Source organism: Gasterosteus aculeatus, chromosome 20 (assembly GCF_964276395.1).
Source record: "Gasterosteus aculeatus chromosome 20, fGasAcu3.hap1.1, whole genome shotgun sequence".
NCBI lineage: Eukaryota > Metazoa > Chordata > Actinopteri > Perciformes > Gasterosteidae > Gasterosteus > Gasterosteus aculeatus.
The window spans coordinates 870,873-897,763 of NC_135707.1; the positions used below are offsets into that span (position 1 = coordinate 870,873).

The following is a 26,891-nucleotide window of genomic DNA, read 5'->3' on the forward strand; positions in this document are numbered from 1 at the left end:
AGTGTGTCCTTGTTTGTGTATTTCAATTCTCTGAACATTGGCAAGAAGTGGAACAATATATATATAATTATAATTTAAAATACCAGCAAGTGCTTCCTACTGCATGTGCAGTTCATGGCAGTCATAGGGACTTTATGTGAGTTGTTTGAATGTCACACCGAGCTCCTCTCTCACGCTCTCGTTCTACCACAATTCACGTTTTATTAATGCACATCACTAATTCTGCTTCTTTCCGGGAGTTTTTTTCTGTTTTCTCCCCTAGCAGGTCTCCGTAGATCGTAGTTCCTTCGGGACCCTGGTCCTGACACCTGCTGCTGCCATCATCATCTTCATCATCATCATCATCATCATTAATATTATTTGAGATATTAATCATATTACTGTACTGAACATCCATAATTACACAATACAAATGACAGACTTTGCCTGCCTGTTACAAACCTTGTTAGAGGAAATCAAATTGAAGTGATCCCACATCTCGGAGCGACCTCTCTCTGCCACAGGTTCCATTGGAAATGTGCTCTTTGCTACGACTACTACTACTACTGCTACTGCTACTACTACTACTACTACTGCTACTACTACTACTGCTACTGCTACTACTGCTACTGCTACTGCTACTACTACTACTGCTACTACTACTACTGCTACTACTACTACTACTGCTACTACTACTACTGCTACTGCTACTACTACTGCTACTACTACTACTACTACTGCTACTGCTACTACTACTACTACTACTACTACTGCTACTACTACTACTGCTACTGCTACTACTACTGCTACTACTACTACTACTACTGCTACTACTACTACTGCTACTGCTACTACTACTACTACTGCTACTGCTACTACTGCTACTACTACTACTGCTACTGCTACTACTACTACTACTACTACTGCTACTACTGCTACTACTACTACTGCTACTGCTACTACTACTACTGCTACTGCTACTACTACTACTGCTACTACTACTACTACTACTGCTACTGCTACTACTACTACTACTGCTACTACTACTACTGCTACTACTACTACTACTACTACTGCTACTACTACTACTACTACTGCTACTACTACGACTACGACGACTACTACTACTGCTACTACTACGACTACTATTACTACTACTGCTACCACTACTACTACTACTACTACAACACTGACTTTGACTGTATCAAACCAACAAGCCTGAACCCTGTTTCGAGCCCATTGAATCAAATCGAAGCGGTCACGTGACTGTGCGCCGGACCGGAGCTTCGGACGTCACTGATCACGTGATCAGCAGCGAACGCACCGAGCACCGATACATTTGCTTCGCCGCGCACTGGTTCATATTTTGACACAAGCTTCGAAGCAGGAGGGTCGGAGTAACAACACTACTGATAGAAGGACGTGACCCGTGAAGGACTCAGCAGAGTTTGGTCCCTGGAACCCATTCTGGGGAACTCGTTTGGCCCAGGGCGGGCCACGACATATACAGCGAGCTACCCATCTTGGTGCCAGATGGCACCGGGAGCGGGTGATGGAGCTCGCTGCCAAACTCCAGGCCACCTACTCTCTCCACGCTGGGCCGCAGAACCCTCCTGATCCAGCCCCGCGACTCAAGTCTCCGGCACCGGCCCGGCCCCACGACTCCTGACCCCGGCGGCTCCAGTCCCTGCTCCCCGACCAAACTAATGGGATCAGTTAAAATTAAATCAATGATTATATATTTAAACTACAGAAATGTCATGTTAAAATATGCAAATGAGGCCTTATTTAACAGTAACTTTTGGTGAATTTAGGAGAAATCCACAAAGACTTGTGATGAAAAATGAATTATTGATTATAAATGAAAAGCTTCATTTTGGTAAAAGCGTCTTAAATATAAACACTTTGCAGAGGAATTCAACACACAAACACTTTCTATTCATACTCTTAACCCCCTTTATGGGCTGTGGGGGAATAAACCACTTTATTCAGTAACACGTCACTCGTCCATCCTGAGGAGCAGCTCGTGTTCTCTTGGATAATTAGCGCAGATGTTGAAAAGGAGCATTAATGTCTCCTTCCTGCACAGGTGAGTCCAATATTACAGGTGAACTAGAACCCACCTTCACCAGTTTGATTTAAAAACCATCCATCCATCCGGAGAGAACCAACAACCAAGAACATGCAGACTCCCCCCAGAAAGGTGCTGGGGGGTTTACAGAACCTTCTTCAAACCGCCATGATGTCCATTAATGACACAGTTTACAATAAAAGTAATTTATTAACATTAAAAACATACAACTATATTCCCGTTAACCCAAAGTAATACATGGAGGGATTAAACGTTGTACTATTATATAAATGTTAATAAAACAGAAGTATCTGATATGTCATTAAATCTTTTCTTCAGAGGTTTGCTGAAGCTTTCAAAAGGTTCTTGTACACTGAACACAGTTTGAAAGATTGAGTTCAAATCAAGAAGAAATACATTCATATTTTAATAATTTTTGTCATTACAAACAATCCTTGGAAAAAACAATTCAATGCTGATGAAGAACACACACCAATGAGGACAATGTATCATATAGAGACATGTATCTTATATTGGGGAGGGGGGCAGATGACCTTTTTATAAAATGTCTTCATTGCAACATATAATGATTAAGATTAAACCCTAATTAAGAGCCAATATGATGATCGTTTGATTCAAGGAGCACAGCAGCATTAAGCTGAGCTCTTTCACACTTCCATCCGAGTCCCAGACAGCTGTGGACCCCCCCAGAGTCCAGACCAGCTCAGGTACCCATCACTTGTGTTGTGGAATATTTCAATACAACTTGTTCGGGAGAAGAGAATGAATTATTTTAATGTTTATCTAATAAAAAAAGAGACTTGATTAATGGTCAAAGTTGCAAAAAGTCCATTTGCAGGCCAAATACACCGGCACGTATCACAGTGCTCCGTGTAAATGGCGTCTCCGAGCAGAGTTTTTATACACATGTGAAGGCCATCCTCAGTGGCCGGTACGAGAAGCTGCAAGTTGAGATAAGAACCATGGTTAAGATGAAGGTAACACACACTGCTCCTTTGTTCCAGCGTCTGTGAGAGCAAGTTAACTCCCTTCTACAGACACAGCTGCATGTGGAAACCTTAAATCTTTCTGCTTTCGCACATCAGGGTCAAATACAGACACACGAGACGCAAGACAATGTTATAACATATTTTTACCATTACACCTGCTCCACCTGCATCTACACCCACATGAACCTACATCAGCTGCACAGGCTGAACTATGTGGTGAGCAGAGAGGAAGCTTCTCCACCAGGAGGAGACTCTCCCTCCTGCAGGGAACACAAAGACATTGAGGAACCAGAACTGTACCAGAACAAGACCCCAGGATAAAGAGGTTCAGTGAATGTGGTGCTGAAGGTGTGGAGGTGGATCAGTGTGTCAGAGGAGACTCTGTAGAAGGACAGAGAGCCAGCAGGCCAGTCCACATACACTGCTACTCTACCAGAGGAGGAGGAAGAGGAGATGGAGGTAATGAGTGTTCTCTTCTTATTGTGACGGACAGAGTAACCTTCATCAGAGCATCTCAGACTCCAGGACTGATCATTCATTCCAAACAGACAGTCTGAACCTTTTCCTTTCCTCCCGATTCCTCTGTAACTCACTGATAGATTAACGTATCCGCTCCACTCGACCTCCCAGTAACAGCGACCAGTCAGACCAGTTCTACACAGCAGCTGAGGATAGCAGTCAAATCTGTCTGGATGATCAGGATGTGACTGATCCTCCATCACACATGTCACCTTCCTGTTGTTGTCAGACAGTTTGAGGTTTCTATTTACTGTGTTTGTGTCGATTGTGAGTTCACAGGAATCTGATGAGAGAACAAGACACAATACAGCTGCAGTTATTAATCATGTGTTCATCTACTGACACTTTGATGATGACATCACAGAGGTGAATGAGTGATGTCACAGTGTGAAGATGGTTGAATCTTCATAAATCAAAGCTCACTTACACTTCCTCAGACCTGGTCTGAACCATCGGACTCCAGCAGGCTCCATCCTGAAAGGAGGAGGGGGGTCAGAGCAGCATGGAGACATTGACATTACATCATACACACACACAGCTTTGTCCTTCATGTCCACATGGACCACTGTAAGAATACATGTTCAAGATTTGGAGCCTGGTCGGGGTTATCAAAAATTCAGCCGAACGACTTTTCTCGTTCTGAGAAATTTATTTGTCAGATCACAGGTCAAGTATCAGCGCTGCGTTTGCAAAGGCAGGAGCAGTTCAGGCAGCACACAGGCCGGAAGAACAACCAACTAACATCAGCAAGAACATCATGTTTTATAACCCTTGAAAGACAGAGAACGAAAGATTTCTATTGGCCCTAAACTGGCGTAGAGGAGGACCTTCCACCTCCCGCATCTAAGATCCGGTCACATCCGATGTCCAGACTCCTGACTTAACGTAAACGTATCAGCGAGAAACAAAACCAGGTGAAGCTGAACTCCTTAAAAACACCAAACATTCCTCCTGTGATGATCCATCAAGACGCTTGTTGAACAGATTGTTTCATTGACGGTTTGTCTCTTAAGGATAATGTCTGGACTAAAGGACAACACACACTGGAGGCAGATGACCAGCATCTAAATATCCAAGTGTTGTTTGCTAAGAGCCAAAAACCTGCAGCATGTTGATGTTGACTCATAATAAACCCACCATGATGCCGTCAACGTGTCAGGAGACACTGTCCTCTCGTATAACGTGGAGACAAGACAAGGCTCCAGAGAAACAAGCCTTTCATCACCTTCCTCCCTGTTTAAGCTCATCCTGGATACTGGTCCTCACTACTTCTGTCTGTATTGATGGTCTGATGTGGGACACAAACAGTTTGATGAGTCTCTGGTAGTTTGAGGTCAGCTTGGTGTGTCAGGGTCTTATTAACCAGGCTGACAGTGGGACAGAGAAGAAGCTTCCAGTTCTACCTCTATGTGGCTGCAGCAGGCCTCTTCATACCTGAGAGTCTCCAGTCTCCAGTGAGGATACTCCAGTCCAGCAGACAGCAGCTTCACTCCTGAGTCTTCTGGATGATTGTAGCTCAGGTCCAGCTCTTTCAGATGGGAGGGGTTGGAGCTCAGAGCTGAGGCCAGAGAAGCAACGCCTTCCTCTGTGATCAGACATCCTGACAGCCTAAACACATGAAACAACACACATGTCACATGATCTGAGGGAGCTGTGAGGACTGGAAGGTCACTGCAGGACTGAGATACTGTTTCCTACTGAGGGGTCATATTAACATGGTTACACACCAACTAATGTACACCAACACTAAGGTAACATTACTGATAACTCAGTTTTGGTCTTCCATTTTTCTATTTGTAACATTATAATGAAAATAAATAAAGATTTAAATCATGCAAGGAGAAGGAATCTCATGAAAGTCATGAATGTCCCGCTGATGTAAATAAAGAGACCGATTAATTGAATCCTGACCTGAGAGTCTCCAGGCCACAGTGTGGACTCTCCAGTCCAGCAGACAGCAGCTTCACTCCTGAATCCTGCAGGCCATTGTAGCTCAGATCCAGCTCTCTCAGACTAGAGGACTGGGAGCTGAGGACTGAGGACAGAGCTTCACAGCTTCTCTCTGAGAGGTTACAGTCACTCAGTCTGAAGAAACAACAATGAAGACAATACGGACAATAAGAAGAACAGATCACAGAATATTAAAATCATGATGTATGAATCTAACGCTCTGTACTTACAGAACTTTGTTGGAGACTTTGACCACTGGCAGCAGCCTCAGAAGAGCCTCCTCTGAAGCAGAGTATTTCTTCAGGTCAAACACCTCCAGATCTTCTCCTGATGACAGTAAGATGAAGACCAGAGCTGACCAATGAGCAGGAGACAGTTCCTCGCGGGAGAAACGTCCTGATCTAAGGGACTGTTGGATCTCCTCCACTAGGGAACCATCATTCAGTTCATTCAGACAGTGGAACAGATTGATGCTTTTTTCTGGAGACACATTCTCACTGATCTTCTCCTTGATGTACTGGACTGTCTCCTGATTGGTCTGTGAGTGGCTTCCTGTCTGTGTCAGCAGACCTCGCAGGAGAGTCTGATTGGCCTCCTGGGAAAGACCCAGGAGGAAGCGGAGGAACAAGTCCAGGTGTCCATTAGGACTCTGTAAGGCCTCGTCCACAGCACTCTGGTAGAGACGCTTTGGTTCAGGATTAGGTTTAGACCAGCAAGAGGTTGTTTGTTCTTCTGACAGCAGATTGACACCAGAGCTGAAGAAGGTCAGATGGACATGAAGAGCAGCCAGAAACTCTTGAACACTCAAATGGACGAAGCAGAACACCTTGTCCTGGTACAGTCCTCTCTCCTCTCTAAAGATCTGAGTGAATACTCCTGAGTACACTGAGGCTTCTGTGATATCGATGCCACACTCTCTCAGGTCGGATTCATAGAAGATCAAGTTGTTTTTCTGCAGCTGATCAAAGGCCAGTTTTCCCAGAGACTCGATCATCTTCCTGCTCTCTGGACTCCAGTGTGGATCCGTCTCAGCTCCTCCATCGTACTTGACCTTCTTCACTTTGGACTGAACCACCAGGAAGTGGATGTACATCTCAGTCAGGGTCTTGGGCAGCTCTCCTCCCTCTCTGGTCTTCAACTCGTCGAGAACTGTAGAAGTGATCCAGCAGAAGACTGGGATGTGGCACATGATGTGGAGGCTTCGTGAGGTCTTGATGTGAGAGATGATCCTGCTGGCCTGCTTCTTATCTCTGAACCTCTTCATGAAGTACTTCTCCTTCTGGGGGTCAGTGAACCCTCTGACCTCTGTCACCATGCCAACACACTCAGGAGGGATCTGATTGGCTGCTGCAGGTCGTGTGGTGATCCAGAGGCGAGCAGAGGGAAGCAGCTTCCCCCTGATGAGGTTTGTGAGGAGCACATCCACTGAGGCCGACTCTGTGACATCAGTCAGGACCTCATTGTTGAGGAAGTCCAGAGGAAGTCGACACTCATCCAGACCGTCAAAGATGAACACAACCTGGAACTTCTCAAACCTGCAGATTCCTGCTGCTCTGGTTTCACTGAAGAAGTGATGAACAAGTCCCACCAAGCTGAACTTCTTCCCTCTCAGCACATTCAGCTCCCTGAAGGTGAATGGAAATGTGAACTGTATGTCCTGGTGGTCTTTGTCTTCAGCCCAGTCCAAAGTGAACTTCTGTGTTAAGACTGTTTTCCCAATGCCAGCCACTCCCTTAGTCATCACTGTTCTGATCGGTTCCTCTCCTCCAGCTGAGGGTTCAAAGAGGTCTTCTCGTCTGATGGTTGTTTCTGGTCTGGCTGGTTTCCTGGATGCTGTTTCAATCTGTCTGACCTCATGTTCTTGATTGACCTCTGCAGTCCCTCCCTCTGTGATGTAGAGCTCTGTGTAGATCTCATTCAGAAGGGTTGGGTTTCCTGCATTAGCGATCCCCTCAAACACACACTGGAACTTCTTCTTCAGGTTGGATTTGAGGTCACGCTGACAATCTGCAGGAAGAAGTCCTGAATGAAGACAAGAAAGAGGATCAATGAGTCAAAGAATAGATTTCAACATGTCCTTTCCTCAGAGAATGACTATGAATATATTCTGTCCATCTCTTGAGACATTAGTGAAGGTCTCATTCATCAGCATGGTAAGTCTGTAGAGAAATCCTCTTACTGCTCTGCAGACAGTCAGCCAGCTCCTCCTGCTTCATTCTCCTCAGGAAGTGCACTGAGATCTTCTTAAATGCCTCTCTGAACCTCCTCTGCTCATCATCCAGCACCTCTTCATCCTCCTTCTCTAAGCATCCTGGGTAATCTGAACTGACAACCTTCTGGATGTTCTTCAGCTCGTTCTTCACAAAAGTGAGGATGTTCTCCTCCAGCAGCTGGAACAGAACATTATATGAAGGACACAACCATGGAAGCCACCATCAGGTCCATGTTGGACAGACGGACAATCCACTGGTCTACAAAGTGCAGCATGGAGATGATGGTGACCTGAGATGTAAAAGTAGTTGTACATGTACACACCATGAAGATGGAGTCCAGGTGTGTTTGATGCTGCTGGGCAGACGGACCTGTGGGAACCTCTGAGCTCTCCTGGTCCTCTCTGTGGGGGAACATGAACCATCAGCTCACATGGTGTTTGGACCATGAACGCCAACACAACATTAGTTAAAGATATTGGCTTCTGTCATGATTGACAGAAACCTGCAGCTGTCTCCAGATGTGACCTCTGCTGATCCTGATGTGGCTGATCTAGCTCACATTGTGTTTACATAATTTCTGTAATTCATAACTGAGGATCAGAACAGTTATTCATCTGTATAAGAACTTACTCTGGGTCATAAGAACGGCATCCAACTTTGAAGTCAATCCATCGACCATTAGAATGATCACTCTTCATGGACACACATGTGGGTTCAGGAGACTTTCCTCTCTGCTGATGTGACCTGAAAGAAACACTGAGATTACATCATCACGTCATCATTTAATTATGAAGCATCAGCTCACATGGTGTCCGTCCTCACAGAGACCAAAACAAGCTAAAGGTCCATGACGTGAGGTCTAGATGTGGACCACACGACTCCCTGTAGAGGTTTAGGTCTACTGGTCCTGCTGGTCCCACTGAGAATCAACAGCTCAGTCTATCACCTCACTGTTTTCTTCACAGGTCAGTTTGGTTTAGTCCCAACAGGTCTCACCAAGTCCTCCATGGAGCTCTCCCTCCCTCCCTGGACACTGCTGAAGGGCCCTAGAGCAAGAAACCCAGAACCTCCACCAGAGAGTCTAATAGAAACACCTCATCATCAGCCTGAGACCCTCACCTTGCATCAACAGAGGGACAGACATGTTTGAAGTCTAGAGGTTGATTAATGGACTGGTTACTCTTCATGGACACACAGCGGGGTTCAGCGCCAGCTGGAGGTCCAGGTCCAGGTCCTGGTCTCTGATGGATCCTGTTCACACATGTAGAACCAGAGTCAGTGAGTCAAAGACGTTGGGACATGGAGGAGACTGGAGGACAGTTGGAGATGGTCCTCTCACCTCTGAGCTTTGGTCTGGCTGTCATGTTCCCCACACAGAGGAGCTTCAGAGGGACGGACTCCGTCCTCTGGGTCCTCACCCTGATTCATAGCAGAGTCCACACCTTCACAACCACCTGCTGGGAGAACTCACACATTATTATCTTCATCAGGACAAACACACAGAGCTCATTCGCCTCAACACTAAAACTCTCATGGGACACTTTGTGTTGTTGTCTTCTGTCTGGAGGAAGACAAACTTCCCTTTGCCTTCTTTAAAATGCTCGTCCTGTAATGAGGGTTAAAGGCTGAAGGACGTGTGACCACAGTGGTGCATCCATCACAATGCAGATGTGAATCCAATCTCCCTCATTGTGTATTATTGTGTGTATGTGAAATCAGGAACAAAGAAATATCAGCACACTGCGAATACTGAACAGCAATATCTGCAACAGTTCTTTCTTCTTCTCTTCCATAAAGGACAGATATGTGGAGGAGACGCTGCTAGTCGTCCTGTGGACAGATTGTCCCCCTCAGCTGTGGATCTGTTAAAGACTTGTAGAGAAAGACACACTTCTTTAAACCCTGTTAACATGTGAAGAGACGTCATTATAAACGCTCATCCTGTAAACGTCGTGTTTTACCAAGTGAACATTATCGCTCGTCTTCCAGCAGGTGGAGCTGTGGTGTTTCTCCTCTTGATCTCCTTCAGAGTCCAGAAGTCAGTAAAACAGACCAGTAAGGTGACCTGTAGCTGTCCTGATGGGAACACTGTGGTTACCATGGTAACATGGGAAAGCTTTCTCCTGATGGGATGCTTCACTTCACCATGTGATCAGTTAGTAAAAGGTCGACTACAACCTGCTGATCAATGAGAGAAAAACTCAACACTAAAGAAAACAAACACAGTCAAACACTAAAAAGTGACTGAATGTGTTTAAAGCAGATGAAGAAATGAACATGAAGCTTTGTGGACTTAAAGGACTGAAGCAGCAGGTGAGACAAAGGACTGAAGCAACGTCTCTCAAGTGTGTTTCAGGAACAGAGGCCCAGGTGAGCTCTATGGTCCCTGCTGGGTCCTAGTGCCCCTCCGTCTGCTACCTTCCCCTCCTCATCAGTAACAGTCCTCACAGACCCCAGATCAGACTGAGCTCCTCTTCTTCATCACAGCGTCATCATTCAGACTAACAGCAGCTCCTCTCTGCCTGCTCACACAGGCGCCATCTTGTTTCCCAGCTTTAAACAATCACACCTTCACAACCATCAATGATGTCATTCAACCAATCACAGCTGCACTTACTGAGCTTGTAGACATGAACTTCCTCAGTGAGCAGCTCTTTTCTGTCCTCAGCAGGTCTGTGTAGAAAAGGAGCTCCGTGCTTCACTTCAGCTTCCATCAGACGGAGTGAAGTGTTGCAGCTTGTTAGAGCTTGCTGTCCTTCATCAGAGAGGGTGTGTCCTCACGTCACCATCAAAGTATGCGGTCTGACTGGTTGACTGAGTGTCAGTCTGAGCTGTTTACAGGGTCAAAGGTCCTCGTGAACAGAATCGTCCTCACTGCTCAAACAAGAGTATTTGAGGATCCAGCATCAGTGGAACGATCCTTCCACCTTGTAAAGAGTTGCTATGACAACAGACTGGTTCAGAGGACCCATGCACGCCCCTCTTTGTCACCTGGTCTTCTTCTACATGTAGACTAGTAGGGAACACGTGATGAAGCAGAAACCTTTGTAACAAATGTAGTGAAGAGTTTATATTGAATAAAAACATCCACTAAGACAACAGAGTCTGAGCTGAGAGTGTTTTTATTCTTCACTCCACTTTGCTGATCAGGTTGAACCTGTTGGGGCGGAACAACTCACCCACGTATTAGTGTGAAGCTGCAGCTTCCTCAAGTACATGTTGTTACATGCAGCATTCTACTTCCTCATCACATGGCACCTTGAACCCTCTGAATATATCTGCTATGCAAAGGATTGTGGGTAAGAACAGCCAGTAAAGAAGCCTGCTTGTGTACAGTAAAATGCAGTAATGAGCAGTCAGGGTAGGAAAGGTAGGCACTGCCTAACCTGCCAAAATTCAAACATAAAATTACTTAGTTTATTTATGGCTTCCAGGTCTCTGAAGCAGCTAAAAAGATGGTGGCCGACCCCTCTCACCCAGGACAAAAACTGTTTGTGCCCCTTCCATCTGGCAGGAGGCTGAGGTCCATCAGGACCTGATTTGATGATTTATTACTAATAACTGCAAAATGTCTGAATGAATCGAAGAGCAGAGGTTTCCATCTGGAGCCAAAACACACACTCACACATTCCTCCTCCTTCGGCTCCTCCTCTTTCTGCTCCTCCTCCTCTTTCTGCTCCTCCTCCCTGCAGAGTTGAGGAACGGCGTTCCGGCGCTGAGCATCAACCACGGGTCGGGGACGCTGACCCTGCAGCTGCCGCCCCGATCCACCGTTACTGACCGCCGCTGGCATCGGCTCGACGTGGTCAGCGACGGGAAGGTGGGAGGAGCTAAATAATTACAATAACAGATACATTTTACTGTCGTCTGGATTTTCATTTCAAAATAAAAGTTGAATATATAAAAGTTTGTATAAATGTTCTATGTACAGTTATAGTTTCACAGAGACACTCAGAACTGAATGTTTTTGAAAAAAACTATTAATTTTTAATTATGGAGAGATTTTAAATGAGACTTGAAGAAGAAACCGTGATGTGTTTAAGGGCCGTTGGAAAGATGAAGGTCTCAGTGTGCGTGTGTGCCTTTGTGTTTGCACGCAGGCCGTCCAGCTGATCCTGGACCAGTGTGGGGGGGCGGCGGGTAACGAGCTGGAGGCCGGGGGGGGGGGACAGTCAGGAGACAGACGAGTCCAGCTGCAGAGCTGCAGGAGAGACGCCAGGAGACCAGAGGTGAGAACCTGGAGGACCTGGAATGAACATCTAACAAGCATTCAGCCAAGAGACTTGACCAACTCCTCCTCCTCCTCTTCATCCTCCTCCTCCTCCTCAGCCGTCCCAGAGTTCTCCTTCTCCTCGGGCAGCGCGGTGCGTTTTCAGCTCAGAGGAGGCGGCAGCTCTCGCCGCTCAGACGTGCGGCTCCTCCTCCTGACCCTTGTCCTCCTCGGGCTCGCTGCTCTCCGTGGCTTCCCGGGAGTCCGGCAAGTACATCGTCCTGGAAAGTTCACCGCGCTGAGCGAGATGTACGACCGGCCCCCGCTGGCCTGCGTCCAGAGGAGCAGCAGCCAAGAGCGCCTGCCCCACCACCACTAGGGGGCGCCACACTGCGCTAAGCTAACACTGCTAACAGACAATTAACACCTTGCTAATGTGGCAAGCGTGAGGTCGGGGAAGACTGCCCCGATCGTTTGTATTTTAAATAAGGGAAAAAAAGTAAACCAGCAACGCCACCCCGGGAGGTAACCAAGGGAAAAAGAAAGAACAAAAATCTATGAACAAAGTAAATTTCTAAATTTAAGCAAAAGGACAACACAAGTTCGCTATACTGAGCAGGCGGGAGACGTGTTTCCAAAACAAATATACAAAGTTTATTTCAACCACAATAAAAACAATTAAAATCTGTCAAAAAGGTTACCGTGTTTTCCAGGGCCGGGGCCTTCGGGCTCAAGGTGAGTGAGGGGGGGGGTGAAGGTATAAACTTAAAATGGGAGCACCACAATCCACTCTTTAACACTCCAAAACACACACAAGGGTAAAGCAAAAAGGGAGTGAATAAGACACTACACACGAGGGGACACCTTCACCAAAAAGGGTTCACCAGTGAGGCCCTCAGCACCTGGAATCACAAAGAGGGAAATGAGAGCAAAAATATATTAAAAAACAAGAATTTACAGGTTCAAAAGACAAATCCAAAAAGAATATCAAATGATCCCAATAATAACAAAAATAATCCTAAAGTCTCCTTTGACATCAATCCACATAGATCAGCAACGTCCTTAAAAAGGGTTATTTTATCCCCATAAAAAAGAGTTTGTTTTAACCCTATAAAAAGGAGGTTTGTTCTATTCCCGTAAAAAGCAGCAGCAGTCCAAAAGCAGTGCGGTTCGGGGTAGCCGGGTGTCGGAGAGAGAGAGAGAGCGCAGATCTACCGATCCCTTCTTATAGGGCAGATAATTAAGAGAGCAGTGGTCCTGCTACACTAACACACAGCAGACAACTAAATGTTTCCGCAGCATGTTGACATTCCTTTCAGCTCTCCTTCGTTGGAGAAACCAAAGTCAGCCGTTTAAAGAATCCAACGCACAACGAGCGTCAAATCGCACAAACCTCCAGACAATCACCCCGTCAGCTGTTCTTCCTTCATGCGGCTCAATCAGGATTCTTCAGGTGGAGAAAACAAGCTGCAGGACAGAAGCAGTTATTTCTTTTGTCACAAGGACTTCCAGAGCAAAAGTTTCCATTTTTCTGAGGAATGTCGTGTCATTTGCTAACAGCAACGACATCGAGGCCTCTGTACGAATCTCACAAGGAGAACATTAAGAGCATTTTAATCTGCTAACCCACGCACCCCCTCACAGTTTGACCTTTGACCCCTCCTCAAAAACTCACCGCACAAAGAAAAAACAGAAATCCTCCAATGGAAAAACTTTTCTTCAGAACTTTCCCGTCGTTGCCGCGTTGACCGACCAACAACCTGCTTTGTTTCCTCTTTTCAAACTTCCTGTTGCACCAGCGGAATCAGACGAGGACCCACGAGTCCCTTTACTGGTAAAATGAACAATGCAGCGTGTATAATAATGGTTTTCAGATGAGAGAATATATTTATACTCTTGTAGGAACGTGGTGTCGGCATGTCATTGTTCACTTTGAGGGGTTTTTAAATTCTTCACAAAGTCTTTAGCTTTTTTTGGATGTTAAAGTTGAGACGAGTTCATTTAGATTTCAACTCTAGAGAAGCTAAATGCTAAATGCTAAACTGAACCACAGACCTCTTATTTTTGCTGAAATCAATGTATACTAGAAAATATTAGTGCAACGTATTTTAATTCTGCATATAGTGGTATAAAGTGACTGCCTTTCATTGGTGGAAACAGATATTTCTATTACATTTTACTATTCACCTTTCGGTGGAACCTTATTTTGGAAAAATCTACAATAGTCAACGGCTAGAGAACTTAATCCTGTGTAAATTGTACCATAAATTACACATTAATGTGAAAGACGGACCATGTAAAAATGTCAGTAACTATCACAGATACTACGACGTCTGTGACTGCTAACTAAGCTAGTTAGCTAAACGACGTTACATTTTCACGTAGCTAAGTTAGCTAAATAAAGTTACATTTGGAGTAAAGCGTAGTGATGTGAACCGTAGTGGTTTAAAACAGAACAAGTTATCCGGCCTCTTTGTGTTTCATCCAGTGACTCTTTTTGATTGGTCCAGCACAAGGAGGCGGGGCCTCAACACTATTTGTAAACATAAACTTCCAATTAGCAAACACAACGTTAGCACTAATTGCTAGCATGCACATTTCCCAGCTTTCATGTCTCAATAAAAGAGTCTTTAGTGGCCTTTTACCGACCCGTAACAATGACAGCTATTAGCATTAGCAATTAGCACTAGTTATATTACTAAAACGGTAAATAAAGTTATTATTTAATAACTAAACTGTTTAGGAAACACAAAACAGACTTCAGTTTTAATCACAGCGTTGCAGAATATTTGGGCTCTTTATGCTGATATTGTTCTGTTTGTTTCAGTATTTCAAACACATTGTTTTAGCAGTTATATTTTATTTCTATAATCTGAAACAAATGATGACTAAATAAGTAAAGACGAGTTGATCTCAGATAGATTCCCATGTTTTAGGAAGAAGACTTTTTATACAAACATTGATCCAAACAAGCAGAACCAGAGGAAGAAAGGTGCAGCATCAGCTGCTGTTGACGTGGTTCTGGACTCCCGGTTCTTCTCGGCTCGGCGTGACGTCGTCACACCGCCTGATAAATGTAGTTTTTATACAGTCAGTTTATTATCTACTGGGATTTGATGAAAAGAGTCTTCACTTGAGCGTAACTCAATCCTACGATGACAAAACGACAAAGAAATCCAGATGTTTAAAATTATGTTTGTTTTTATCTCACTTCAGGTCAGTCAGTCGGACAGTTTTTCAAAATAAAAACCCTGAAAATAATTGTACTCAAAGCTATGCATCCAAACGGAACAACACAGGCGTCTTTTTCTAAACCATGTGAAGCTTTGACGTGTGCGTGTGTGAGTTCTCTTTAGAAGATGCTTTGTGGTACTTGTGGTTGGTTGTAAATCCGCTCATGAGGAAACACGCCCCCCCGTGGTGACGCAGGAGATGACACCGACGGGACGGTTCTGCTGGTTGGTTTGGTTCCGTGCAGAATGCTCACAAACACAATACAATCATCCTGAATTACACAAATCCACAGTTATTAGATCCGCACCGTCACAACAAACACGAGCTGTTCCATCTCGATGCTTCCAGCTGTCAATGAATGAAGTGGATTTGTAGCCTGACGTGTTTCAATGTAAAATAACTAATTTCATACGTTTCTTAAATCTTTCTCCAAAGAGACGCATGTGTAAAAAAAGGCCCAGTGGACACAATTTACTATGAAAGTATTTTATTAACATTAAATTCATACAATTAAATTCCTGTTAACCCAAAGTAATACATGGAGGGACAAAACATGGCGCAGGGGTTAGAGAAGGTTTGCTGGGCAGCACAAGGTTGGTGGTTCGAGTCCAGGCTGCCCCATGGTCCATGTTGAAGTCTAACCCTAACCCAAAACACCTGACCCCTAATTGCTCCCCAGGAAAAAATGTGAAAAAGCCATGAGTTTAAAGTGTGATTTCGGTCGCTTTGGATAGAAGCGTCTGCTAAATGACCTGTAATGATAATATCAGAGGTTTGCTGAAGCTTTAAAAAGGTTCTTGTTAGAAATTACATTCAGAAAGATTTGAAGTTAAAATCAAATCGGATCAAAAAGAATTACACATATTTTCATTTTTTTGTCCTTACAATCAATCAAGAAAAACAATGACATGCTAATGAAGCAAACACACAAATGAGGACAATTTATCCAGAGACATTGATCTCATATGGGGGGGGACACATAAAGATTAAGATTAAACCCTAATTAGGACCCAACATCTAAATGATGATCTACTGATTCATCCACAGAGGCAACAGCTCAGCAACATTAAAACACACCTCGCTGAGCTCCTTCAGACCACAAGTCCCAGAGAGATGTGGACCCCCAGAGACCAGACCAGCTCAGGTACCCCTCACCTGCTCCACCTGCATCTACACCCACAAAAACCTACATCAGCTGTACAGACTGAACTATGTGGTGAGCAGAGAGGAAGGTTCTCCACCAGGAGGAGACTCTCCCTCCTGCAGAGAACACAGAGACACTGAGGCACCAGAACCGGGACAGAACCCAAACCCAGGATAAAGAGGTTCAGTGAATGTGGTGCTGAAGGTGTGGAGGTGGATCAGTGTGTCAGAGGAGACTCTGTAGAAGGACAGAGAGCCAGTAGGACAGTCCACATACACTGCTACTCTACCAGAGGAGGAGGAGGAGGTGGTGGTGATGAGTGTTTCTGTCTCATTGTGACAGACAGAGTAACCTTCATCAAAGGATCTCAGACTCCAGGAATGATCATTCATTCCAAACCAACAGTCATCACTGTTTCCTTTCCTCCTGATTCCTCTGTAACTCACTGATACCTGAAATTTTCCTCTCCCCTCGACCTCCCAGTAACAGCGACCAGTCAGACCAGTTCTACACAGCAGCTGAGGATAGGAGACAAATCTGTCTGGATGATCAGGATATGACTGATCCTCCTTCACACGCGTCACCTTCTTGTTGTTGTCAGACAGTTTGAGGTGTTTGTTTACTGTGTTTGTGTCGATTGTGAGTTCACAGGAATCTGATGAGAGAACAAGACACAATACAGCTGCAGTTATTGATCATGTGTTCATCTACTGACACTTTGATAATGACATCACAGAGGTGAACAGTCACAGTGTGAAGATGGTTGAATCTTCATGAATCAAAGCTCACTTACACTTCCTCAGACCTGGTCTGAACCATCGGACTCCAGCAGGCTCCACCCTGAAAGGAGGAGGGGGGTCAGAGCAGCATGGAGACATGGACATTACATCACTGTCATACACACAGCTTTGTCCTGCATGTCCACCTCTTCTTGCTGCTACTCAGTTGGAGTTTCTTCTGATTGGACAATGGGTCTGACTGTGACACCGTCTCCTAGCAACAGTCAACACTGGTTTCTATCACCTGCAGTCTGGAGGTGAAGGTGTTACAGCTCAGGTGGGTCTACAGCCACAGAGCACTGCCTGAATCCCCTAGAACTTTGGTCCAGTCCTAAACAAACCTCTTTGGGCTCTGACACAACAGGTCCACAATCAGCTGTTGGTTCTTAAATGAGCGTCTGTGGCCGAATGTCACCTGTTGTTTCAAGTCCATTCTAATCATTCAGGGAACTGTCTCTCAGTGCAAAGCACCAAAACCAGGTGAAGCTGAACTTTAAAACATCAAACATGAAAATGAGTAAAGGACAACACACACTGGAGGCAAATGACCAGCATCTAAAAATCTAAGTGTAGTTTGATAACAGCCCACAAACCTGCAGCATGACGACGTTGACTAATATGAACCCACCATGATGCCGTCAACGTGTCAGGAGACACTGTCCTCTCTTATAATGTGGAGACAAGACAAGGCTCCAGAGAAACAAGCCTTTCATCACCTTCCTCCCTGTTTAGACTCATCCTGGCTACTGATCCTCACTACTTCTGTCTTTTTGATGGTCTCATTTGAGACAGTTTGATGAATCTCTGGTAGTTTGAGGTCAGCTTGGTGTGTCAGCATCTTATTAACCAGGCTGACAGTGGGACAGAGAAAAGGCTTCCAGTTCTACCTCCTCTACCAGACTAAAGTCTGTGGCTGCAGCCTCTTCATACCTGAGAGTCTCCAGTCTCCAGTGAGGGTCCTCCAGTCCAGCAGACAGCAGCTTCACTCCTGAGTCTCCTGGATGATTGTAGCTCAGGTCCAGCTCTCTCAGATGGGAGGGGTTGGAGCTCAGAGCTGAGGCCAGAAAAGCACAGCCTTCCTCTGTGATCAGACAGCCTGACAGCCTGAAACACACGAAACAACACACATGTCACATGATCTGAGGGAGCTGTGAGGACTAGAAGGTCACTGCAGGACTGAGATATTGTCGGCTGCTGAGGGGTCACATTAACATGGTTACGCACCCACTAACGTACACCAACACTCCACCGATAACTCAGTTCATGTAATCATGTAAGCAGAAGGAATCTCACGAAAGTCAGAAATGTCCCACTGATGTAAATAAAGAAACCAAGTGGAGATTAATTGAATCCTGACCTGAGGGTCTCCAGGTTATTGTGTGGACTCTTCAGTCCAACAGACAGCAGCTTCACTCCTGAATCCTGCAGGCCGTTGTAGCTCAGATCCACTTCTCTCAGACTAGAGGACTGGGAGGTGAGGATTGAGGACAGAGCTTCACAGCTTCTCTCTGAGAGGTTACAGTCACTCAGTCTGAAGAAACAACAATAAAGGAAATATCAACAATTAGAAAATATGGCAGCATGTTTAAGTCATGATGTTTGAATCTAACTCTGTCTGTACTTACAGAACTTTGTTGGAGACTTTGACCACTGGCAGCAGCCTCAGAAGAGCCTCCTCTGAAGCAGAGTATTTCTTCAGGTCAAACACTTCAAGATCTTCTCCTGATGACAGTAAGATGAAGACCAGAGCTGACCACTGAGCAGGAGACAGTTCCTCTGTGGAGAGACATCCTGATCTAAGGGACTGTTGGATCTCCTCCACTAGGGAACCATCATTCAGTTCATTCAGACAGTGGAACAGATTGATGCTTTTCTCTGGAGACACATTCTCACTGATCTTCTCCTTGATGTACTGGACTGTCTCCTGATTGGTCTGTGAGTGACTTCCTGTCTGTGTCAGCAGACCTCGCAGGAGAGTCTGATTGGCCTCCTGGGAAAGACCCAGGAGGAAGCGGAGGAACAAGTCCAGGTGACCATTAGGACTCTGTAAGGCCTCGTCCACAGCACTCTGGTAGAGACGCTTTGGTTCAGGATTGGGTTTAGAGTGTTCCGACCAGCAAAAGGTTGTTAGTTCTTTTGACAGCAGATTGACACCAGAGCTGAAGAAGGTCAGATGGACATGAAGAGCAGCCAGAAACTCCTGAACACTCAGATGGACGAAGCAGAACACCTTGTCCTGATACAGTCCTCTCTCCTCTCTAAAGATCTGAGTGAACACTCCTGAGTACACCGAGGCTGCTCTGATATCGATGCCACACTCTGTCAGGTCAGATTCATAGAAGATCAGGTTGCCTTTCTGCAGCTGATCAAAGGCCAGTTCTCCCAGAGACTCGATCATCTTCCTGCTCCCCTGACTCCAGTGTGGATCCGTCTCAGCTCCTCCATCGTACTTGACCTTCTTCACTTTGGACTGAAACACCAGGAAGTGGATGTACATCTCAGTCAGGGTCTTGGGCAGCTCTCCTCCCTTTCTGGTCTTCAACTCCTCCAGAACTGTAGCAGTTATCCAGCAGAAGACTGGGATGTGGCACATGATGTGGAGGCTTCGTGAGGTCTTGATGTGAGAGATGATCCTGCTGGCCTGCTTCTTATCTCTGAACCTCTTCATGAAGTACTTCTCCTTCTGGGGGTCAGTGAACCCTCTGACCTCTGTCACCATGCCAACACACTCAGGAGGGATCTGATTGGCTGCTGCAGGTCGTGTGGTTATCCAGAGGCGAGCAGAGGGAAGTAGCTTCCCCCTGATGAGGTTTGTGAGGAGCACATCCACTGAGGCGATCTCTGTGACATCAGTCAGGACCTCATTGTTGTGGAAGTCCAGAGGAAGTCGACCCTCATCCAGACCGTCAAAGATGAGTAGAACCTGGAACTTCTCAAACCTGCAGATTCCTGCTGCCCTGGTTTCACTGAAGAAGTGATGAACAAGTCCCACCAAGCTGAACTTCTTCCCTCTCAGCACATTCAGCTCTCTGAAGGTGAATGGAAATGTGAACTGTATGTCCTGGTGGTCTTTGTCTTCAGCCCAGTCCAGAGTGAACTTCTGTGTTAAGACTGTTTTCCCAATGCCAGCCACTCCCTTAGTCATCACTGTTCTGATTGGTTCCTCTCCTCCAGCTGAGGCTTTGAAGAGGTCTTCTAGTCTGATGGTTGTTTCTGGTCTGGCTGGTTTCCTGGATGCTGTTTCAATCTGTCTGACCTCATGTTCTTGATTGACCTCTGCAGTCCCTCCCTCTGTGATGTAGAGCTCTGTGTACATCTCATTCAGAAGAGTTGGGTTTCCTGCTTTAGCGATCCCCTCAAACACACACTGGAACTTCTTCTTCAGGTTGGATTTGAGTTCACGCTGACAATCTGCAGGAAGAAGTCCTGAATGAAGAACAAAGAAGATCAATGAGTCAAAGAATAGATTTCAAGTTGTCCTTTCCTCAGAGAAGGACTGTGAATATATTCTATCCATCTCTTGAGACATTAGTGAAGGTCACATTCATCAGCATGGTGAGTCTGTAGAGAAATCCTCTTACTGCTCTGCAGACGGTCAGCCAGCTCCTCCTGCTTCATTCTCCTCAGGAAGTGCACTGAGATCTTCTTAAATGCCTCTCTGCTCCTCCTCTGCTCTTCATCCAGCACCTCCTCAACCTCCTTTTCTGAGCATTCTGGATAATCTGAACTCACAACCTTCTGGATCTTCTTCAGCTCATTCTTCACAAAAGTGAGGATGTTCTCCTCCAGCAGCTGGAACAAAATATTCTGTGAAGGACACCAACTAGAACCATGGAAGCCACCATCAGGTCCATGTTGGACAGACGGACAATCCACTGGTCTACAAAGTGCAGCATGGAGATGATGGTGACCTGAGATGTAAAATTGGTTGTTCATGTACACACCATGAAGATGGAGTCCAGGTGTGTTTGATGCTGCTGGGCAGACGGACCTTTGGGAACCTCTGAGGTCTCCTGGTCCTCTCTGTGGAGGAACATGAACCATCAGCCTACATGGTGTTTGGACCATGAACGCCAACACAACATTAGTTAAAGATATTGGCTTCTGTCATGATTGATCACCATGGAAACCAGATGCTGAAGACTGTCGATGGTGGACGGACAGTTTATTAGTTGAGTGACAGTTAGTCATGAGTTGTCACCTGTGTTTAGTTCTTACTGTGGGTCATAAAAACAACGTCTCCAGATATCTGAATCTGGTACAAAGTCCTATGAAACTACTCCAAACCTCTTTAGTCCGTCCCCTGACCTCTAGAAGTCTCCTCAGATCTTCTGAAACTAGTCTTTGGACCTCTTCACAGAGTCTACTGATGATACTTTCTCCAAACCTCTGCATGGAGTCCAGAGACCACGTCAGCTGGTCCACAGAGTTTATTCTAATCACATGTTCAGTCACAGTCATCTTTCTCCAGAAACCTGCAGCTGTCTCCAGATGTGACCTCTGCTGATCCTGATGTGGAGGAACTAGCTCACATTGTGTTTACATCTGAGGATGTTTATAGTTAATAATTCACACTTAAACACATACAGACCAGTTAGATGAAGACAATGAGTTGTCATGAAGGATCGTCATGGAAACAACACGTTAAACAATGCACAACTATTTCTGTGATCCATAACTGAGGATCAGAACAGTTCTTCATTTGTTAAGAACTTACTCTGGGTCATGAGAACGACATCCATCTCTAAAGTCAATCACAGCATATTTAGACCGATCACTCTTCATGGACACACATGTGGGTTCAGGAGACTTTCCTCTCTGCTGATGTGAACTGAAAGAAACACTGAGATTACATCATCACATCATCTATGGCAAACAACCAATAGGAGATCAATGCGCAGGGTAGTGCTCACGCATAAAGAAATAGGTCCCTAATAAACACTACACTCATTTATAGATTAACACTACTCAATAAAATGTGTAAAAATATAACATTCTGCTTTACAGATCCCGTTTGAAATTGTACAGTGGTTACATTAGTACATATTATGGTGGTGGTGGTGGTGCCCTGGTTCTTTCTGGGTAACGCCTTGGACCCTGTGGTGTCTTCTCTGGGGACACAATTTCCTTTCCAGGTGGTCTGTCAATAGTGTGAACCTTTGGCCAAAAAGGTAGTGGTGAAACTTCTTCATGCCCCACACTAGACTAAGGGCTTCCATGTTAATCTGTGCATAATTGCGCTCAGCACTCGTCAGAGACCTTGACGCAATAGGACGCTCAGACCCATCAGCCATGTTGTGTGACAGGACGCACCAATGCCATAAGTGGAAGTGGGCGTATGGCCCGTGATGGACCACAATGGGTAAGTAGCTTATCAGAGGTTATCAGTCTTTTTTTTTTCTTTGAAAGCTTTTTCCCATTTTTCCGACCACTCCCATTTAGTTCCCAGCCGTAGCAGTGTGCTCAGTGGGTGCACTACTGAAGCGAGGTTTGGTAGAAACTTGTGGTAATAGTTGACACGGCCCAAATATGATCTTAGCTGTGACACATTCTCTGATCTCGGGGCTTTTGGCACCGCTTCCACTTTGTCTTGTGATTTCTGTAAGCCAAATCTGTCAATGATGTGACCACAATATGATGTCTCACTCTTGAAAAACTCACATTTTTCTCTCGCCCTTAGGCCATAGTCACTTAGTCTTTTGAGCACTATGCTGAGGTTTTGGAGATGATCTTCAGCATTCTTTAATAACACTGTGTTCTTGGTATATCCTGAAGTACTTGCTCCATCGCTCTTTGGCAGATGGCTGGAGCAGATGTGACGCCAAATACAAGCCTATCATACTGATACAGTCTCTTATGCGTGTTGATGGTTACCAACTTCCTACTTGATTTCTCTACTTCCATCTGAAGGTAGGCCTGAGGCAGGTCAATATTTGAAAAGTTCTCCCCTCCAGCTAGTGATGAGAAGATATCTTTGATTCGTGGTAGAGGATACTGTACAGTACATCGGATTAATGGTCACCTTGAAATCGCCACATTTGCGAACACCTCCACTTTTCCCTTTTTTAATCACTGGAACAATGAAGCTCAGTCGTGTGACCTCTGCTGATCCTAATGTGGCTGAACTAGCTCACATTGTGTTTATTTCATTTCTGTACTTCATAACTGAGGATCACAACAGTTCTTGAACTGTCTAAGAACTTACTCTGGGTCATAAGAACGACGTCCATCTCTGAAGTCAATCACAGCATATTTAGACCGATCACTCTTCATGGACACACATGTGGGTTCAGGAGACTTTCCTCTCTGCTGATGTGACCTTAAAGAAACACTGAGATTACATCATCACATCATCATCTAATCATGAAGCATCAGCTCACATGGTGTCTGTCCTCACAGAGACCAAAACAAGGTAAAGGTCCATGACGTGAGGTCTGGATGTGGACCACATGACTCCCTGTAGTGATTTTGGTCTACTGGTCGCACTGACAATCAACAGCTCAGTCTATCAGCTCACTGTTTTCTTCACCAGTCAGGTTGGTTTTGGCCCAACAGGTCTCACCATGTCCTCCGTGGAGCTCTCCCTCCCTCACTGGACACTGTCGTAAAATGCGACTACTTATAAGTTAAATAATCAGGCTCACACGGAGGTTGAGTTCAGCTGCGAGTCAACACCTTGTTTACTTGAGGTTCTGCACTCAATGTATACATGCGTATGGCAAACAACCAATAGGAGATCAACGCGCAGGGGAGTACTCACGCATAAAGATATAGGTCCCTAATAAACAGTTTTGGAGATGATCTTCTTTTTTGCCAGTGCATGATAGTTTGGTGTCAACTTTGTTGTGGCAATTCTCAGGACAGATCTGAGGTGTTCATCCGTTAACTGGGATCTGTGGCGTGATTTGTTGGTTTTCATCACGCTGAGCGTCTGCTCAACCACCTAAGTGCAGCCAAAGAACACCAGCATCCTGTGTTTGCAAACTTGGCTTTGCTTAGTGAAGCAATGAATTCAGCCAGGTCAAGGCTGAACATCTCCTTTAAGACGGCGTCACATTGAAGATCAATGAGTTCCAATTCCAAGTCAACTTGGCTTTGAAGGCTCTCACTCTCTCATTTGTGTACATTTTCATGCACAAACTGATCTTTCCCTTGTAGCTTCATGTTCAGCTCATTCATGTGTGTCAGTATGTCTGCAGCAAAAGCAAAATCACAAAGCCGATCTGTGTAGCTCCATCAGCTTTCCCGATTGTTATGCTGAGCGCACAGGGCGGCGCCGTCCCGTGGGTCTGATGTGCGTTCGTTTTTGCTGTATAAAACGGACCATGTCTCCGTGGCGCGCTTGCCTGTGGGGGGGTGAGCAGCGCAGACAGCAGCAGCTGGACTCGCAGCCCGCCGAGTATTATGAATTATAAATTATAGTAACGACCGCTGTAACGCGTCTCCGTTCCCGACCAATTTGCCAACCCCTAGCTTTAGTCCCAAAGGTCTCACCAAGTCCTCCATGGAGCTCTCCCTACCTCACTGGACACTGCTGAAGGGCCGTGGAGCAAGAAACCCAGAACCTCCACCAGAGAGTCTTATAGAAACACCTCATCATCAGCCTGAGACCCTCACCTTGCATCAACAGAGGGACCATCTTTGAAGTCTAGAGGAGGACTCGTAGACCGTATACGCTCCATGTTCACACAGCGGGGTTCAGGTCCAGGATCAGGTCCAGGTCCTGGTCTCTGGTGGATCCTGGTCACACATGTAGAAACAGAGTCAGTGAGTCAAAGACGTTGGGACATGGAGGAGACCGGAGGACAGTTGGAGATGGTCCTCTCACCTCTGAGCTGTGGTCTGGCTGTCATGTTCCCCACACAGAGGAGCTTCAGAGGGACGGACTCCGTCCTCTGGGTCCTCACCCTGATTCATAGCAGAGTCCACACCTTCACACCTTCACAACCACCTGCTGGGAGAGCTCACACATTATGATCTTCATCAGGACAAACACACAGAGCTCATTCACCTCAACACTAAAACTCTCATGGGACACATTGTGTGTTGTGTCTGTTAAAGTTTAGACTCCTGGAGGAAGACAAACTTCCCTTTTCCTTCTTTAAAATGCTCGTCCTGTAATGAGGGTTAAAGGCTGAAGGACGTGTGACCACAGTGGTTCATCCATCACAATGCAGATGTGAATCCAATCTCCCTCATTGTGTATTATTGTGTGTGTGTGAAATCAGGAACAAAGAAATATCAGCACACTGCGAATACTGAACAGCAATATCTGCAACAGTTCTTTCTTCTTCTCTTCCATAAAGGACAGATATGTGGAGGACACGCTGCTAGTCGTCCTGTGGACAGATTGTCCCCCTCAGCTGTGGATCTGTTAAAGACTTGTAGAGAAAGACACACTTCTTTAAACCCTGTTAACACGTGAAGAGACGTCATTATAAACGCTCATCCTGTAAACGTCGTGTTTTACCAAGTGAACGTTATCGCTCGTCTTCCAGCAGGTGGAGCTGTGGTGTTTCTCCTCTTGATCTCCTTCAGAGTCCAGAAGTCAGTAAAGCACAGACCAGTAAGGTGACCTGTAGCTGTCCTGATGGGAAACACTGTGGTTACCATGGTAACATGGGAAAGCTTTCTCCTGATGGGATGCTTCACTTCACCATGTGAACAGTTAGTAAAAGGTCGACTACAACCTGCTGATCAATGAGAGAAAAACTCAACACTAAAGAAAACAAACACAGTCAAACACTAAAAAGTGACTGAATGTGTTTAGAGCAGATGAAGAAATGAACATGAAGCTTCGTGGACTTAAAGGACTGAAGCAGCAGGTGAGACAAACAGAGCGTCTCTCAGGTGTGTTTCAGGAACAGAGGCCCAGGTGAGCTCTGTGGTCCCTGCTGGGTCCTAGTGCCCGTACGTCTGCTACCTTCCCCTCCTCATCGGTAACAGTCCTCACAGACCCCAGATCAGACTGAGCTCCTCTTCTTCATCACAGTGTCATCATTCAGACTAACAGCAGCTCCTCTCTGCCTGCTCACACAGGCGCCATCTTGTTTCCCAGTTTTAAACAATCACACGTTCACAACCATCAATGATATCATTCAACCAATCACGGCTGCACTTACTGAGCTTGTAGACATGAACTTCCTCAGTGAGCAGCTCTCTTCTGTCCTCAGCAGGTCCGTGTAGAAAAGGAGCTCCGTGCTTCACTTCAGCTTCCATCAGACGGAGTGAAGTGACGCAGCTTGTTAGAGCTTGTTGTCCTTCATTAGAGAGGGTGTGTCCTCACGTCACCATCAAAGTATGCAGTCTGACTGGTTGACTGAGTCTCAGTCTGAGCTGTTTACAGGGTCAAAGGTCCTCGTGAACAGAATCCTCCTCACTGCTCAAACAAGAGTCTTTCAGGATCAAAACCAGCATCAGTGGAACGATCCTTCCACCTTGTAAAGAGTTGCTATGACAACAGACTGGATGCTGTAGTTTGGACCAGATGGTTCAGAGGACCCGTGCACGTCCCTCTTTGTCTCCTGGTCTTCTTCTACGTGTAGACTAGTAGGGAACACGCGATGAAGCAGAAACCTTTGTAACAAATGTTGTGAAGAGTTTATATTGAATAAAAACATCCACTAAGACAACAGAGTCTGAGCTGAGAGTGTTTTTATTCTTCACTCCACTTTGACGATCAGGTTGAACCTGTTGGGGCGGAACAACTCACCCACGTATCAGTGTGAAGCTGCTTGTTAAACCATTTACCTTTATGACAAACTGCAGCTTCCTCAAGTACA

At 45.6% G+C, this 26,891-nt stretch overlaps 2 protein-coding genes across 16 annotated transcripts in view; both read right to left on the minus strand.

The window, feature by feature from the left end:
* Positions 1-26,328, minus strand: part of LOC120810500 (protein NLRC3-like) — a 40,149-nt gene extending 13,821 nt beyond the window's left edge. For 3 of the 12 annotated variants that reach the window (XM_078094300.1, XM_078094290.1, XM_078094289.1), the window contains exons 1-2: positions 10,360-10,516; positions 9,082-9,199 (exon numbers count right to left, since the gene is read on the minus strand). In XM_078094300.1, coding sequence (XP_077950426.1) covers positions 9,082-9,199; positions 10,360-10,456 — 215 coding nt within the window. In that variant the 5' untranslated portion in view covers positions 10,457-10,516. Of the gene's footprint in view, positions 1-2,240; positions 3,863-4,006; positions 4,054-5,013; positions 5,188-5,490; positions 5,665-5,759; positions 7,552-7,708; positions 7,920-8,064; positions 8,144-8,372; positions 8,499-8,861; positions 8,994-9,081; positions 9,200-10,359; positions 10,569-26,231 lie in introns of those variants that run through there. The other 9 variants (XM_078094293.1, XM_078094294.1, XM_078094291.1 and 6 more) reach the window with 9 other exon arrangements.
* LOC144389482 (protein NLRC3-like) lies at positions 15,657-26,372 on the minus strand. Of its 4 annotated transcripts, XM_078094303.1 has the most exons (12): positions 26,232-26,372; positions 24,938-25,063; positions 24,727-24,849; positions 23,315-23,428; positions 21,827-21,940; positions 21,054-21,132; positions 20,691-20,901; positions 18,735-20,535; positions 18,467-18,640; positions 18,040-18,213; positions 17,124-17,170; positions 15,657-16,985 (listed from the first exon to the last, which is right to left on the minus strand). In XM_078094303.1, the coding sequence occupies exons 2-12, from the start codon at positions 25,024-25,026 to the stop codon at positions 16,396-16,398; spliced, it is 3,516 nt and encodes a 1,171-aa protein (XP_077950429.1). In that variant the 5' UTR covers positions 25,027-25,063; positions 26,232-26,372; the 3' UTR covers positions 15,657-16,395. The 4 variants fall into 4 exon arrangements, with proteins under 4 accessions (XP_077950429.1, XP_077950432.1, XP_077950431.1 ...); XM_078094306.1 differs by lacking the exon at positions 23,315-23,428; XM_078094305.1 differs by lacking the exon at positions 21,827-21,940.
* Positions 26,373-26,891: the final 519 nt, after the last annotated feature.

Coding starts and splice junctions, on each gene's coding strand:
- LOC144389482 (XM_078094303.1), bottom strand. CDS start 25,026: ATGAATCAGGGTGAGGACCCAGAGGACGGAGTCCGTCCCTCTGAAGCT. Junction 23,429..24,726: donor GGTCCCTCTGTTGATGCAAG/GTGAGGGTCTCA, acceptor TGTTTCTTTAAG/GTCACATCAGCAGAGAGGAA. Junction 17,171..18,039: donor TGGAGACTGGAGACTCTCAG/GTATGAAGAGGC, acceptor TCCTCCTTTCAG/GGTGGAGCCTGCTGGAGTCC.